This window comes from Linepithema humile, chromosome 8, assembly GCF_040581485.1.
Source record: "Linepithema humile isolate Giens D197 chromosome 8, Lhum_UNIL_v1.0, whole genome shotgun sequence".
NCBI classification, from domain to species: Eukaryota; Metazoa; Arthropoda; class Insecta; order Hymenoptera; family Formicidae; genus Linepithema; species Linepithema humile.
Genome location: NC_090135.1, coordinates 9,068,427 through 9,085,594, shown reverse-complemented (window position 1 = coordinate 9,085,594; position 17,168 = coordinate 9,068,427). Strand labels below are relative to the sequence as shown.

The 17,168-nt window shown below is 39.2% G+C and overlaps 2 protein-coding genes across 6 annotated transcripts; one reads left to right on the top strand and one right to left on the bottom strand.

Moving 5' to 3' along the window:
- Positions 1-113: 113 nt before the first annotated feature.
- LOC105676760 (acylphosphatase-1-like) lies at positions 114-1,271 on the bottom strand. The gene is made up of 4 exons (XM_012374900.2): positions 1,054-1,271; positions 949-965; positions 410-519; positions 114-340 (listed from the first exon to the last, which is right to left on the bottom strand). The coding sequence occupies exons 1-4, from the start codon at positions 1,184-1,186 to the stop codon at positions 226-228; spliced, it is 375 nt and encodes a 124-aa protein (XP_012230323.1). The 5' UTR covers positions 1,187-1,271; the 3' UTR covers positions 114-225.
- Positions 1,272-1,483: 212 nt separating this feature from the next.
- On the top strand, positions 1,484-16,884 carry LOC105676752 (cell growth regulator with RING finger domain protein 1-like). 5 transcript variants are annotated; one of them, XM_067360221.1, is made up of 7 exons: positions 1,484-2,306; positions 4,935-5,092; positions 13,119-13,290; positions 13,615-13,756; positions 13,875-13,982; positions 14,273-14,732; positions 15,498-16,884. In XM_067360221.1, the coding sequence occupies exons 1-7, from the start codon at positions 2,197-2,199 to the stop codon at positions 15,503-15,505; spliced, it is 1,158 nt and encodes a 385-aa protein (XP_067216322.1). In that variant the 5' UTR covers positions 1,484-2,196; the 3' UTR covers positions 15,506-16,884. The 5 variants fall into 5 exon arrangements, with proteins under 5 accessions (XP_067216322.1, XP_067216321.1, XP_067216320.1 ...); XM_067360220.1 differs by having other exon boundaries at positions 13,122-13,290; positions 14,273-16,884; XM_067360219.1 differs by having other exon boundaries at positions 13,618-13,756; positions 14,273-16,884.
- Positions 16,885-17,168: the final 284 nt, after the last annotated feature.

The following is a 17,168-nucleotide window of genomic DNA, read 5'->3' as shown; positions in this document are numbered from 1 at the left end:
TTGCAGGTTTGAAAACCACGAACGAATCATAAAAAGATTGTACCTAATGCAAAATTTGAACAGTTTTAGTAGTATATTCTTGATATCAATACGTTGAAAAGAATGAAAACAAGTTTACGGTATAAATTTTATATTATATTTACTTAAATAATAATTTAATGACAACAGCGATAATTTAAGTTGTCCTATTATATTAATATTAGCATTATTTTTTTCGGAACGTTCTTATTTTCTGATTTCGAAGCCTGAAAGTGATGATTGCGAGATTTCTTTTTCATTCCGGAATTCCGCTTTGTCGATCCGCGATTGAGGACTTCCGGTGTGACGGAGCCATTGTTTCCTGAAATAAAGACGGATGCGATCGGTTTGTCTTTTATCTTCGCTCATTCATATTAACTAAACAGCTTACATTTCATCGATTTTAGCTTTTTCTCCCTCTAAACGACCGACCACGGTACCATTCGGAGTGTTCATACACCATCCTTTCAAACCCAACTCTTGACCACGTTTTTGCGTGTACTATAAGATACGTAAATTTGTCAGCGATAGAGTACTTTTGCAAAAGTATTAACAATAAAATTTATCAATAAATACATTTACAGGTAGAACATTCTTGACGAAATTTTTCGGCCAACTTTTAGGCCATCAATAAAATATAAATTATATTTCACAAATATTTATAAAATAGTCGATATATAATTGTAATCGTATAAATTCTAATTGTAATTGCATAAATTATAAATTCTAATTGTATCAACTATTGGTAAAGAGGTACGCGTCTATATTTACGAATAATAAAAAAATTTGTAACATTCAACAGTTGACATCGGATCCTCGATAGATGTCGTAAGCAAGAGTTTCAAGGCCTCGGACATAATTCCACCTCGTCGATCGCGTTTCCGCCGGTAGTGATTGATTAATTGTCAAATGTTCAATGAATTCACTCACCTTCCTGAAGAAGACACCTTGAAGACGTAATAAGAGCGATTAATAATCAAGATAAATGTCATCAATTTCTATTACGCCAGACAGAGTCAGTCAAATACGATGTACCTTGTACGATGCCGAAGACTTCGAAATCTACTGCGAGCGTCTTTGACATTTCCGCCTCTTCCGTTGACAGTGGCAACTTCTCGAGAAAGAGCAACGAGAATAATAAACACGCGAAGAATACGAATCTAAACATTCGATGTCGAGCTCAATCAGAAGGTAAAGCAACTGTTCAATCCAGATGTCGCTAGTTTGAGACTTCAGCTATACGGTGTATTCCGAAATAATTGGCGACCACGTAACTTGGCAAGATCTAAATTTGTGTGAGAAAAAATTCACATTTTCTTTAACGAATCCAAAATTTATTATTGGTATATCGGGAAAATCGGGAAACTAACGAAATTATATTCAATCTTTCTTACTATACTTATATTATTATTTATTTTTTGTTAAATTTTTTTTTAATAATAAACTTTTTGAATTTTTTTTTTAGGTTAGCCGTTTTTGACAAAGCACTCTGCGGCACATGCATTTTTCTCTTATTCGATTGTGTGATGTAGCCGATGAGCGATATAGTTATATTCTCGTGGCTGCGGAATAACGTGTGTAAAGGAAGGCGCGCATGGGCACATATAAGTGGCGCGCGCTACGCCGGCGAGGTAGTCTTGTCGGAATCGTCGAACGGCGTGTATGTAACGGTTGCGTCATTCGCATCGCTCGTGCCGCATAATTAACGCGTTCGCCGTGTGTCGTCCGTCCTGCTCTATCACTGACTTTATCTTTCGTAGTGCCGCACACCGCACCGCACCGATCGGCGGCTATGTCAGAGAATGTGACGCGTCGCCTCTTGGCCGACGACGACGTCTCATCTGCCGCGCAAGTTGCGTAAGTAAAAACGGCGTCGAGCGGACGTCGATGACGAGGTATCGACGACGGCGCGCTCGTCAAGCGCCTCGCATCAGCGTTGATCAACGAGAAGCGGTAAGAACAAGACGAGCGGACAATTGACAGTTGACAGTTGACTAGCGCGAGGGAGAGAGACGTTGAGAGAAGGAGGACGCGGTGCTCGTCGTCGTCGTCGTCGTCGTCGTCGTCGCGTGGTGTTTTGTATGCGTGCGCGCGTGTGTGTGCGGCGGGTACGGTGTGCTGCGGACCAACACCCGGTGTTGAAGAGGACGCGACGGCGGACGACGGCGGGAATCACGGATGCGCAACACGATGACAGCGATGCTGGTGTCCGTGGCAGAGCTGTCCAGCATCTTCCCGGTGCTCGCCGTGTTGATATTCTTTTGCGCGGTGTTCCTCTTCCTCATGAGGTAAGCGCAGCGATATATTTCTTTCTTTTCGTCGTCTTCGCGCATATGCGCCGTTCGTGAATCGAGCGACACAGTTAGTGAGAGAGATAACGCGACAATTTACGAAGGTGTACACGTCATTGAGCAAAGGAGGAATTTGTTTCGATCTATTTTTCAAGCGACGTCACGAGCCACGATATGAGCAATACTGCGCGAGACACGTATCGCGCCGGTATTGAAAAACGCAATCGCGGCGAGAAAACGAGCATTTATCAAATCAGTACGGATTCGTTATAGCAGATATTGATAGGTTAACGGACGTATTTCGCATTCGCGTTTTTGTTGTGAATAATTCGACCGTGATTAATCCCGAAACTTGATACCGGTTCGACAAATTGGGTATTAACGGTTAATTTCTCGATACGCGTGATGTTCATATTAATCATCGTTCAGCCGAGGCGTTGAAAGTTTATCTTCGACGCGCAGCCTTGAATTTTGTAATATTGCGCAACGAAGTCCTTTGAATTACGCGTCAGGTGTGTATTGAAAGTATTCAGTTTCAAAAATAAAAAGAAATCACGATGCAATTTATTATTTATTATTAAATTGCAATTTATTTTTGACAATAAGAAATTAAGGATTTCACAAATCTACGAGAATAGTTCATTAAAACTGAATCTCCAATCGGGTTTTGAATGATCCCGACATCAAATATGAATAATCTCAATTAGGCACAATGCCAGCTGATCTCCTAAAATGTAGGGTCGCTGAACTACGTACGCGATATGAAACTCCAGTTTAAGCTACTTTGATTAAACATTATAAGTACTCGGCGTGAAATGGAATTTCTAATTGCGTACCTTCCGCCGTGCTTTCGAACGGGAAATTTGGAGGAAAAATCGCGGGGAGAAGATTTCGGAGCCGCAAGGCATCGAGTTGCACAGCTGCAAGACTTACGGCCGCTTCGAGAGTCGACAATTTAGATAGAGACGAGACAGTCGAGTTCCGCGCTCACAAAGACGACAACGACAACGCGACGACAAACGAGAGATAAGTATCTCTGATTTTCTCGAATGACGCAGCCACTTTCGTGGCTCGGGGAGCCTCGAAAGTAGGCACCAAAGTCTCGAAAGTCCAAGTCGCACTATTTGTAAATCGTGAAACTCTTCGCAATCGCGAGCAGTAATTCTCCGCGTACTCCGCTCTGGCCGTTCCGCACTCCTTCCTTTTTCCTGACTTTCGCGATTTGCGACGGCGATAAACGAGAGATATAAGTATACGTTGCTGATATCGAATGCAATTAGAATAAAGTTTCTATTGTAAGTCGAAAATTATTTCACATTCGTATGTTTTTATTACGAGGTCGAAAATACAAATCAAACTTTATCGGCGCTATGCGTTTCCCAACTTTCGCCGTTATTTAATTGCAACGCGTAATGGATTTTATATTAATGGCATTAAGATTGCTAACATAAATTTTCTTTTCAATAATTTCCAAGATTTTATTATGAAATTTTGTAAGCGAGATGAGCGAGTAGATTATAATTTGAATATTAATCGCGAAAATTACAGTCAGCCGTGTATTTTATTAATGATTTAAATAGCTAATTTTTTATTTGAAATTAAAAGCGAGATCTTTTTTTAGATTAAAGTTCAAAGACATATACCTTTCTCTTGCTTATTGTTTAACTGTTTGTGTCGATGTTAACTATGCATTGTAGAGTGTTTTAAACTTTAGTTTAAAATTCGCATACGTTAAAGTAACATAATTTTTTTCAAAGTATGCAAATATCGGCGAAATGACGTCAATTGCGTTTAAAAATTTAATCTGTAAAACGCTGCAATCTTTTGAATTAAATAAATTTTGATGTAATAAATTAATGAAAGCGCAGAGATAATTAGAAATCGTGTAAAATTATATTTTAAAATTCATATAATATTAAAAATACTATTAAATTCTAAGAAGAATAACATGACATATATTTTTCAACATCAAAACACGAAGATTTTAATATTTTAATATCTTAATATTTTAATATTTTAAAATTTGAGAGATACGAAAGTAAACAGTTTAGTTTTTAATCCTTCTGACATCACTGAATTTATCTTTGATATCTAATCCGTACGTTCAAGATTTTGTGTCGAATTTATGAAATTATAAATCATAACGATGATTCTCAAGCATAATTTACATCATTTCGCCGTTTTACCACAATCACACATATTCGTGTCTCAAGGTCGCAAGGTCACTGACAGCTCAGCTGGACTCAACTTGACTCGGCGGTAGCTGCTTGCATGTTAATCGCATCATTTAACTGTGAACTATTCTTTTAATATTTGCTCGGGCATTTGTCGTCGTCTTCATAATTATTTTCATCGTTGGTGACACGACATTGAACATCGATCGCTGTATTTAATTGCTTGATTCGACTTTGTTGATTGTTATTCCGACGGCAAAATTAGCGATACTTTGCGCAGTTTTTAGTAAAATAACTTTTGTGAATCTAATTTTTTAATATTTCTTAATAGATTTTCTCGTTGCTGGCCAACGGTTTCTGTATCGGTCACCGCGTCGACAGAATTAGAAATTTAGAATTCGCTTGCTTATTAAAAGAAACCGTCTGACAGGAGTGTGTCGTCTAATTACAGAAACATGATGGTGCTTCGTGTCCACGGCGATGATCTGATGTTCGGCGGCGGCAGCAGCGTGATAACACATTCGCCGCGCATACCGCAGATGGAGATGATGAAGGTCCACATTCCCTTCACCTTCAAGCTTCACGAGAGCTTCAAAAGCACGTATGCCGGTGAGTCCTTTGCCTTTTACATAGATTCGAATCCTCGATGTTGACGTTAGCTGGGTCACACTCGTGTGGCAAGACCCATGATTTACAACCGTTTGCTTAGCGCGGCATGTCGCAAGATTGTGTCTTTAGTAAAATTCTCTTAACGGACAACTACGTTACATTCTGCGAAATCGCCAGGAGTATGAAAATCGCGAATGCGGAAGACGAAGAAAAATTTACACAGAACAAAAAGCATGGTTTTCATCTCTCTCTTTCCCTCGCGCCGAAGACGGCCTCCGAAATAATGACAGCCGTAATATACTTGTAATATATACTGTAGTGTGCTTGTGAAAATTTTTAGTACGCGTAAAAGAGAAATTCGTACTCAAAGTGAAGGTTGACTTAGTCGTCAGCGAGTTCGAGGGTTAAGGGTTAATTGACTGACAATAAAAGAAACCCTGCGAAAAGAAACGTATGTGCCGGTCAGTTCATTCGCCGTCTCGCGGCGACGGAAAGTGGGTTATCTCGATAGGCGCACGTAACAAGAAAAAGACGAGAGCGTCGCATGTAATTGGCATGCCAGGTGCCAGCAGCGACGAAGGTACACAGCTGAATTACGAAATGCCCACCTTGACCGCATGTTGTAGTCCGGTCACTGCGAATCATCTTTTATCAACTATTTAGCCATTGATGTTCTTTGTACAACGAAGAACCCTCTCGATCTTTCGGCCTTTCTTTTTTATTCGAAGCATATTTCACGATGTTATTGTTTCGTCGCACGAAACGTGTGATTTCTTCAAATGCGAAAATATAGATTATTCTAGGTACTCTCCGCGGAATATATCGAACATCCACAGAATCGGACTGCGAATCAAGGGCGATCAGTGTTTTCGAATTCTCCTCTCGTGCGTGACCGTGTAAACCGTGAGGGTTACACAGCGAGGTACTCTCCTCGTCTCATTTTTCTTTTGAGGACGTCGTGTAATCTGCGTGTTGCACAATCCGATGATTGTGCGGCGAACAATTTGACTAATATTAGCCCTTAAGTCGACGCAGTCTGCCTCAAACTATTTTTCTCGTTCGTATTTTTTAATCACTCAAAAAAATATTTTGCTGATGTAGTTAGATTTCTAGATATCGCAACAAGAATGTATCGCTATTTTTCGTATCTGTGAAAACATTGTTTGTCACATATAGAATTTATAGCAGTAATGTTTTAGCAATAGCTTCTGAAAAATTTAGGTACCATTGCTAAATGTTATTCATTGCATGATCTAACACGTGATTGATCTTATATAGATAGGCGCTTTAGAGAAACTTTCTTTTTAAAGTTCACAAACAATACAGATATATATTCTGTTTCTGTCATCTAAACTGATTAAGTAATTACATATGCAATATCACAACAGTTGCTAATCATTTATCTGTTTTAGTTAATTTTTTACACCTAGAAAATTTTAGCTATTATTGCAAGATTATTTTTTTGAGTGATAGGAAAAAAAAATTAGAGAAAGTTAAAATTTTGCATTTTGAGTAGAAAATAATAAGTGTGAATTGATAGCAATAAGTTTGATATATATATATATATATATATTCTTCGTCGTCAGTTTTTCGATCTGGCGAATATAACGCTTTTCGATCGTAATGCGACGGTCACCGGTGGAGTTGTAATCCAGCTCGCGGTGCAAGTTACGCAAGTTGCGTAATTGCGTGTCTGCGTGTCGTAATCGCGGTCCCCCGAGATCTTCTCTCGCGTGAGTGCTCAATTCAATCACGATTGCTATCTTTCGTAATTTGCGCAAACGAGAGTGAGCAATCGTTGATAAAAGATTGGTCCCGAAAATTAGAAATCAATTTTTGTGTCGCTGTCTTTTTTTTTTTTCTTCTCTTTACGAAACAAACGGCGCGATGTGTCATCGCTAAACTTGACATTAAAATCATTGTTGCAAAATCTTGAGAACATCATCAATCTCTGAACCATTTCGTAAATGTTGTCATATAGAAGTATTTTTGTATATATACGTATATGATTTGCATATCTGCACACGTGAATTAATTACGCATTTAGATCGTAATCGAAAAAACCACTGATTTATGTTAAACTACAGTGTGATTTATTTGTATCGAAACGAAGAGAAAAAAGAGATACTTTTTTTATGAACAAAGTTGCGGCCGCTGTTTTTTGTTCCTTTTGCGGCAACTTTACGCGGAAATTGTTACGTTAAATGTCGATATTTCTTCTCATATCCCGATTAATAGAAACATGCTTGATAAATCATGAAAATTAAAATTGATGGTAAGAATTACAGTTTTCAGTACATTGCATTATTATGATTGATATAATAATAGAGCGTAAAGTTTCTCTTGTAGACCAAAGTCTCTCATTGATTTATGATCGATCTTAGCACTCTACGAATCACGCAAAGTAGTGTTAGTGCAGCATTGAAATTCATGTGGTCGTAATGTCGCTCTTTCCGCAGTAAGAAAGCTTACGCAACAATAGGAAAAAGAGATATGTAGGACGAGCGCGCGACGGAGTAAGTGCACTCGTTCGTGCTAGGTTTTGTAATTGAATTTGCGAGATAAAAAAAAATGCACAAAAGCGACGTGCTTTTCATGTATGTGTAATTCTCTAGAGATGATGATTGATAGAAAAAAATTTTGTAATATATGCCATTTCGAAATGTTTGATATTTTCTATTTGCAAATCTTTCATTCTGTAATATTTGCAAGTGTAATCGCGCAAATAATTACTGTTGTATTAGACTAAAAGGCAAACATATCATGTGCACATTATATGCAGCATCATTGAGCGTGAATTTTAAATGGAGAATAAATTTCTGACCAATTTTCTAAAAAAATTAATTTATGCGGCTTGAGATCTCAGCGATTCAGTTATGTAATCGTGTAAAAATTTTGTCTTATATATTTCAATAGTATATCATTGCATAAGACTTCGAAAAGTATACAAATAGTCAATAAGAAATTTTAAACAACATTTTTTTCGCGATTGCACGCTTTACTGTGTTTGTGTTGGTTTTTGAATGAAATGTTTAAGATTCTAAAAACGCCTAAAGCCATTTAAAAAATGTATTTGCTATTCATGAATTTAAGAAAGAAAATAATACAATTGCTGTGACTCGGAATATTTTTTGAGGCAATGTAAGCCAGTGGCACGACGTGCAAAATTACAGTCTGTAAGACGAGCTATTAGACGTTCAGGAAGTCCTACGACCTTCGATGAAGATTTATTACGAAGCGTGATGAAAGTGAGAGAATCCAAGAATAATAGTTAAAGAATCAGCTGTAATACTTAAGTCATTTATTCACTCGATGATACTTGGAAAGCATCGGGAAAATTTTCAAATTTATAAAATGTCTCATCTTAAATTATTCACTTAGCATTACACTGTTAGAGATTAATCGAGATTTTAATCGAGATTTTCAAGCCGTCAGAGTTTTATAAAAAAGGTGTGAAAAATTTAGCAGATGAATAAATTTAGCAGAGAAATATTCGGTGTATCAATCAAAAGTTACAAAATTGCAAAATTGCGAAAGTTATTTTTATTTATTATTTTCGAAAGTAAAAAATTGCACCATTTGCGGGATAAATTGACACCTGGCAGTGTTTTCGACACTGTTGCATTTCTCACGATAAAAAAATGAAGGAGAAAAAGATTAACGAGACACACGGGGTTGCAGTAACGCGTAGCACGCGCTCGTAAAATCCAGCTCGAAAAATGTCGCACGCCCAAAAGATCAGATCATGGATTGCGACAAATGTGGGACGCACTTTCATGTTCCATGGTCATCCAGTCAGCCAGCGAGTTAGGCCACGCTCGACACTCGCGTCTCTCTGTTCTTTCTTTCATTTAATCGCGATATATAATAACAACGTGCTCACGGCGACAAGTCATACGGGAACGAGCGGGATTCTGCCATCAATCTGCAAGCCTCGCTCGTAAGAAAAACAAAGTCATGTGATAAACGGTTTTTTACCTACGCGCGCAATCGATTGCAAAATTATACAGCATTGTATGTTTTCGCAGATTTTTCATTACTGTTTTAGACTTTTTCGTAGAATAATTCGTAGCATGTTTAATTTTTTTCAACATTTCCGAGTCAGCTTTTTTTTTTTTTATTACATTATACGCGATTGAGATAAGGAATTTTTTGCAAACCGGACGCGAAGAGCAGCCAAATAAATAATAAATTACGTTTTTTAATAAATTTCAGGTGACGTTTGACAAATAACAGTGAAATAACGGAATTTTAATTTGAAGTTTCGCTGCATGTTGCGGAGAGATATGTTCGGAATTGGAAAATTGCCCCTAACCCAGTTCGTAGCGATAGGAAATTTCGGTGTGTTATTACCTCGTTGCTAAACTGTCGGTGAAAGGCCAGTTCGTGTAATTCGCGCATATTCGTGCGCGTTGGATCGGCCAGTCACCACCGTTTCAGCGAAATGAAGGATCGAACCGCGCCGCGGTTTCCGAACGGATTCGTGTTTTTACAATTCAGGAGGTGAGATATTCGTAGGAGACAAGACGTTCGAGGCATCCTTCAGAGGCTGTGGCTGACGTCGAGAGACCATTTCATTGAGACTAATGTAGGCGCAGGTTAGCTCGATTATCGAATCCATTACATAATCGCGAGCGGTTGCGCCAGCTGCGGTTAACAGCGAGTCAGTCATTAGAATCGCGAACCAGCCCGCTCGCTTCCAGCCGACTTTCGGGTCAGAAGATCGCGGCCGTATTGGAATTTTTGTGTACTTATCAATTTCGCAAGCAAAGAAAGAGAAAAGAAGTGGATGTAGTTTGGCTAAAAGACGATCGCAGTTTAATAAATTTCTTTTTATAGTCATTCCTGTCCATAAAATGTTTTAAATTTTGACATTTTTTGCGACGACTTAATGTCTTCTTTGTCTAAAAGAATAAAATTAACTGCTGTAACATAAAAATAGTGGAATGCGGAATAGCAAATAACATCGTAAAAATATTCGCGCTTGAATGAAATATGTTCCGGACCGTGAACGAGTTTTTAGCGCTTCTGCGGCGAGGGATACGTGCGGATTCGCACGTATCCTGCAGAGGGATACGTGCGGATCCGCACGTATCCTGTAAAGGGTTGCGTGCAGATCTGCACGTAGACCTCTTTCCCGAATAAAGAGATTCCGTGAGGGATCAACTGTTGTTCGCTGATTATCGTGACGACCTTGATCGTACCGTTGGCGACTGGTAGGTATCATCGCTCAGCCACGTAGACGGGTGGAGAATTCTTTTCTTTTCTACTCTGTGTCCGAGATACATGTGTATTCCGCATTGAATAACAGTCTAGAAGGAACATTGAATTTAATGAGCTGCAAAACACCCGAGCAAACACAAAATGGTTATGTCGGTTACTTAATCGTGAGCAACCATCGAGCCGGATCAGAAGAAAAAGAATGAAGTAATACGCCTGACACGTGCAACACACGCTCAACGAATTTCGCCCGGAGGCTTCTGAAAGAGGTTGTCCAAAAAAAAAGTGTCTATTTTAAAACAAGAACAGGTTACTGGAATATATAAAAATAGAACAGAATAGAATATAAAAGATTTCGGTGGAATAGAAAGCAGGATATAAATATTGACTGAAATATGAGGGGAATAAAAAAAAAAAGCGCGCCTTTCCTCCAAAAGTACGTAGCAATTGCGCTGCGAACGTGACGTATATGTCCGCTCGTTAACGTGTCTCCTTCGCCGGGTCCGGGCGACACCGGCATCCTTGCAGAACGTAGACATCGATTACCGAAGCAGAAAAAGGAAATATATCGAGCAAAAAGAAATGAAATGAAACAGAGTAGACCGCGAGCCGGTTTTACGATCGCGGATCGAGACCACGTTCCGCAATTCTGACTTTCGAAGCGCGATTGGCGGTGAGGGTCATCTATCGGAGATGCGGACGGCTGGATTCACGCGAAAAAAATTCGTCATCGCGCGCGCATTCGAGATCTTGCAAAAGTTCTCGAGAGGCGAATAAAAGTGAAAGCTAACCGGCGACACCGACGGTCGTCTCGCGTGACACGGCGCGATTCCACTTGAGCCCCGGAGTCGATTCGTGTGAGGTTACTGCAACCTAGACTCCGATTCATCTTACCTCAATCGAATTCAGGAGTGCAATCTCCCGTTTAACAATGCAATCATTTTATCGGACGCTTCTCGTCCGCTGTCCTTTCATGCGTGGCTGTCTCGCAATAGTCGGGAGATTAGAGGAGAGCGCGTTGCCGGAGCGAAGTATGACGCGACCTGGAAACCCGCTTACAGCCCTCTTACACAGTAGATATATCTCGAAACGGGATTGTGATGATATGGAAGAGAGAAAGAGAGAGAGAGTAAGTGGGAGAGAGAGAGAAGTCGAAAGCGCGTATCTTATGCAATAATTTTTAGTGACCAGCCGTGAAATAACAGCGCTGTAACGCCGCAGCACCGCCGCTATTTTGCCTCGAGCTCTCTCGTCGAGATGCGTGTCGCGACGAGTAGTAAGGTCGATATACCTTCGTGTACGTGTACGTGTCATAAATGCAATGAAAAATATCGCGTATCTGATTTACATATCAATTAAAGGCCATCATTTCAATCATCACATGATTGTCCTATAAAAAGCGATGAAAGAATAAATCTTTCGATTCAAAGAATTTTTCTGCCATTCTTTTCAAATCGATTTTTGTATCAACATCGAGAAACGTTTAAATTGATCATTGCGTATATCGATATTTGTGTAATTTTAAATTGCATCCGGCGATTTGTAATAATTAGTAGTTCGATATGCGCGAAAAGTGAAACGTAAAATTAAAGCACAATTTATACGACACGAAATTGATCGATCAAACTTAGTTTTGAATATATTTTCTCGACCATTATGATTTATCAATCTCGAATCTAATTCTACGTGACCTTTACAAGTGGGCGAGGCATTTTTGGAGTGAGCAAAATTTACATCTTACACGCTCGGCGGTCGACCTGCCGTGGGATCGTTAAGTGATCGTGCGAGATCGTAAGATAATCCTTGCGAGCGATCGACCAGGCGCGTTCTTCGGCGGTGGAAAAAAGTACCGGCATGCGGGATGGTGAATTACGGAGCGTTGCAAAACGCACATTTGCGCAATTAAGCGAGCGTCTCGCCGAAGCACCTCGAGTCTGCAGAAAAGAAAACGCCGACAAAAATTCGTACTTATAGTAATACTGGTCTTTTGTAAGGTTCTGCACACACGCATTATACGCCTCGATTGCGTCACATATCGTTACAGCAAGTGGAATTGTTGCGCGAGTATAATTGGTGCGTAAAACAAAGCAATTTAATCTACATTGCGCACCAACAGTCGCGCGATAAATCCACATTCCTCGTCTTCTTCGTAAGCGATAATCGTCGATGAAATAAGCGAGAAATATACGAAGTAATAAAAATTAGAAATGTAATTGGCAAATTAACTTTAGCTTGACTCTAATTAATGTTTCTTAATGTACAATTATATTACTGCGATAGCTTGAAAACGTGCATAATCATCTTGACATTTAAGTTTTTATGAGTCTGTGATGATTTCTTTTGTTCAGATTAATAATAGCTATCAATACACAACTCGATTAAACAAGAAGATATTAAATGATTGTCTCTTTTTTGCTATTTTCTTATACATAATTCTTGATTGCATGACGCGAGAATATGATATGTGGTGATGACATTTTAGCGCTTGTTAATTTTAATTGCCTAATCATTTTTTAAAAGAAACAAAAATACAATCGTAAATTGAGGTGTGTAAATAATTTCTAATTATAATGCAAGTGAATATTAATATATTGCTTTTACACATTTTTTACTAAGTTATTCAGTGTTTATAAAAGAGAGAGAGAGAGAGAGAGAGAGAGAAAAAACTTGAATCATACTTCTGTATTTGTATTCTATATCGTACTTAATAAATTATTAGAAATCTGCGGCAAAAAATGTTCACATTGCGCAAGCAATACACGGCGAGCGCTCATCGATACGGTTGAAAAAAAATCGCTTGTTCTAGAAGTGGAGTGTGAAGTATCCAGCCAAGTCGAATACTCACTGCAGGCGATCTGGGGCGTCAGCATCAGAGAGCTGCATTTGGCGCTTTGGAAACCCTGGAGCACGCTGCGTGACGCCTCTCTTAACGGGACTCTTCTGAAAGGCCACGCGCAGTACCTCACGCCGCCCCAAATGTATCCTTTGAAATCTGAATTGGCGAAGAGTTTTGTTTTCATAAGAATTCAAAAAGAGAAATTGAGACACGAGGGAAATCTGATCCTCGAACGATTCACCGCGCGAGTCGCTCTCGCAACAAACGAGGGTTGCGCCGAAATTGGATCGGCAACGTTGCTCGGTAAAACGCGCGAAAATCCGTAAACTCAGCGAGTTTACAAATCGCCTGCATCGCATCCTGTTTACTACGGAGCGCGTGTTTCACCCGTGCGGTACCGAGGAATGTTGCCGTGCAATTTCGAAGTAACCGTTATGTAATCGGCGTTCCTTGACCGAGACTATAGTAGACAACCGCATGGGGAGGAAACGCTAAGACTGTCGCTCCCGGCTCCGGAACTGGAGCTCGGCACGCCGCCACGACTCTGTTACCCCTTGGTGATTTTCCTCACCCGGAGAGACAATCGGGATCTCCATCCCGACGAAACTGTGAGTAGTATTTCACTTTTTTTTTTGCGGTAAAAGGGAAATCGCTTGAAAGAACTTGCGTTATCGACTGGCTTTCTTATTATTATTATTATTAACGGAGCGTCGATTTCTGTTTTAGGTGGCCCTGGTAAACGTCGTTCACATTAAGGACAGCGTGTGCACTCTACCGACTTCAATCCTGGCGCAGTATTTGAAGCAGGCAAACGGTCAACTGTCGTGCTTGAAGGTAAGTCTCTCTTCAAAGAACCAGCCGTTAATAACACGTTATCTGTCTTGTTTTACGATTGCATTCTTAAAAAAAAAAAAGATCACGATGTCTTCGTCTAGTTTTATCGTTGCAATTGCTCAAAAAAATAAACGCGAAAGTGAAAACGCCAAGAAAGTAGAAGCAAATCTTCTCGCGAGAGGAAAGCTCTTGCTGTTGCAATTATATATTCCGGAAAAAAAAAGAAATAAGAGAAGGGCCTTTGAAATGCACGTCGTGGTAAATTCGCGCTCGCGATTTTCTCGCCGCAGCAACTGTACCTGGCCACGGGCAACTCTAGCAACTACGACGAGAGCGACGCGATGTCGTCGGCGGGCCTGGGCTCGCTGGCGCTCGCCGAGCCGTGCAACGGCACTTCCAACGGTGGCGGCCGTGACAACTTGATGGCTTCCGGCCAAGGATCGGCCAGGGGCGATCAGGAGAACGGTTCTCTCTGGAACACCGCGGGCGAGCAATTATGCGTGGTGTGCCAGTACTTCCCGTTGTCGCGCGCCCTGCTGCCTTGCCGGCACACTTGCATCTGTGCCTCGTGCTTCGGCAAGCTCGACCGTTGCCCGATGTGCCGCAGCCCGATCAAGAGCTACTTCTGCATACGCAGCGAGGAATACATGCCGCCGGAGAAGGAGATTAATCCGTGCAAACAGCGCCAGCCGAGCCACGGGCCCACTCACTGGATCCACGATTGGAACGATCGGCTCACCGATTTTCTAGGTTTCGCCCGTTAGAGAGTCACTATATTTATACTAAGATCCCGTGTCCCGCATACCGAGCACACCGGTTAAAAGACTTTTCATTTTAGTACAGATTACTTTTTACAGATTTATTCCCGTGTAGATTTCAAAACAAAGATTGAAGAAATCGCGTATGCATAATGAACTTTTTATCGAGTTAGTTTCGAAAAGATTCTCTATAAATCAAATAATAAATTTGTATTTCTTACAGCGCACGAAACAGTTTTTGTGTTGGAGATTATAATAAATGACTAATAACGGTTGAAGAGGAACGTAAAATAGAAAGAGATGAAGAGATAAAAAGTAAATAAATATTTACGTAATCGCTGGGATAAATCTGTAGAACGTGTCTACGAAATAAAAAGTGTCGATTACATTGACACTGATCATTTTTTTGATTTATCATTTATGAATATGTCGTGTTATAAATAGAGTGCGGAAGTTCATAAGAATTCACGATACAGCTGTTATGTCTATTCGGGGACACACATTTAATTGTTTTTTGCCTACACAAGGTTTCGCACAATCGTCGTCAATTTTAACCACAGTTTTTTGGATCATTTTTGTAGAGAGGTATGAATTTTTTAAATATTATTTAACACAATTTAATAGAACGACAATCCATTCTACTATTCATATCATCGGATCGATTTTTAAGAAAATCAGCTTCCGCATTTTATTTAGACATCGCGCGATTCTGTTGGACCGTCGTACAATCGGTGGAACTTATGCTTTTGTGTTGTAGGAACTTAAACACTTCCGGGGGATCGAAGCGCATCAAGATATGTATGAAGAATTAGATTAAAATAATATATCAACTGATAAAGAAAAAAATAGTTTTGGATTTTTTAACCGAATATACGATGTGTTCGCCCCGAAAGTATTTGACTTGAAACGCAAAGGCATAAATTGCGCAATTGTATTCCAACAATAGGGTAGCCTATTCGTATAAAACGAATTTGCCTAAACTAAAAGAGAAATAATTACATAACTACAATTTTTGATCCTTAAGCAAAACGATCAAAAAGCCTTTCCAGTATATTCTCTTTTTTTCTATCTAAGATTTAAAAAATATATTAAAGTTAAAATCTATACATTTAATTAATTCGATTAGATCTATTTATATTTAATTGAAAGATCTATTTATATTCGATTAAAAGATTTATATTTTACTTTTACATAGAAATTTTATACACGAAGTAATCCCGAAGGAAACGACCAAATTTTAAAAGTGTTATTCTATCTACTTTAAAGAAAGATGGTGTAAAAATATGTCCGAAAATGCTTTTCTTGTAAATTACATACTTTCGTTAAGAAAGAGTTAAATATCGTCTATCCGCGCTTAAACAGCCATCGCCGAAAAAGTGCGCACGATACCATAAATATAAACATTAAATACTCTGGATTTCAGAAAAGGATAATGTATTCTGCTAAATGTCAGTGTATATAAAAGATAATTCAGCATAATTTTTACTATGTGACGTTTGTATGTAAGTATGTTAGATGTAAATACACAATATGTTAAGTGAGAGAATTTATAGTACGCATTCGCCATTAAGTTATCCGATTACTTGGTACACATACGATTAAATACATAAGTTTACTTTCTTAGGTTCGCTCGCAAGCGCGATGCATTTCCTCTAAATCCGTATAATTGAAGTATTATGAAAGTCTGTTTCAAAAATCCACATTTAGCGTTTAAGTAGCGTTTTCGCCGAGTTTTCGCGTTAAATACGAAACGCGAACGCGCGGCATGGAGTGTTCGATCGAGACGTGAGAGGGGGAGGCAACATTAATTTTCTTAAGAACATCACGTTAACGTTTAACACTGTAAATAGACAGACTGTGATAATTCTAACAACGTCTGCGTGAACCACACGTCCTGTGAACGGAGCGACAGGAGCGAAGAGAGAGGACTTGTTTAAAAAGAAAAGCCTGAAAGAAAAAGAGAGAGCTCGGAGAGTTGATTTAAACATATGAAAGAGCGATGGCCTTTGCAGTCAATTTAATATAAAAGAAATTAATACCTTAATTTATGTTTTAGGCAAGAAAAGCGCGGATCGGACGTTTCGATCCAGCTCGAAGCACATCTGTACATAATTTATTTAAATAAAATGTATCAGCTGACATTATACCCTTCGCATTGTGCCTTCATTATTCTTTCGTTATGAAAGACAATTATTGATTAACATAATTATGCAAGGACTTGATATATTTATTTTTAAAAATGTTCTGTTTGTGCAAAAGTGAGCGGAAACTCATGGAGTTAGATCAAGGCTACAATTGCCAGATAACGATCAAACTGTTTGAATCTTCAGACTTTATGAATTAATATTGCACACTGATCAGTATGTTACGCACGATATGTTGAAATTTTTTATCTCAAGTCTAATTTTAACCATTTTTATGCACTTTC

Coding starts and splice junctions, on each gene's coding strand:
- LOC105676760 (XM_012374900.2), bottom strand. CDS start 1,186: ATGTTTAGATTCGTATTCTTCGCGTGTTTATTATTCTCGTTGCTCTTT. Junction 341..409: donor AAAGCTAAAATCGATGAAAT/GTAAGCTGTTTA, acceptor TCTTTATTTCAG/GAAACAATGGCTCCGTCACA.
- LOC105676752 (XM_012374886.2), top strand. CDS start 2,197: ATGCGCAACACGATGACAGCGATGCTGGTGTCCGTGGCAGAGCTGTCC. Junction 2,307..4,934: donor GTGTTCCTCTTCCTCATGAG/GTAAGCGCAGCG, acceptor GTCTAATTACAG/AAACATGATGGTGCTTCGTG. Junction 13,291..13,614: donor TACCTCACGCCGCCCCAAAT/GTATCCTTTGAA, acceptor CCGAGACTATAG/TAGACAACCGCATGGGGAGG.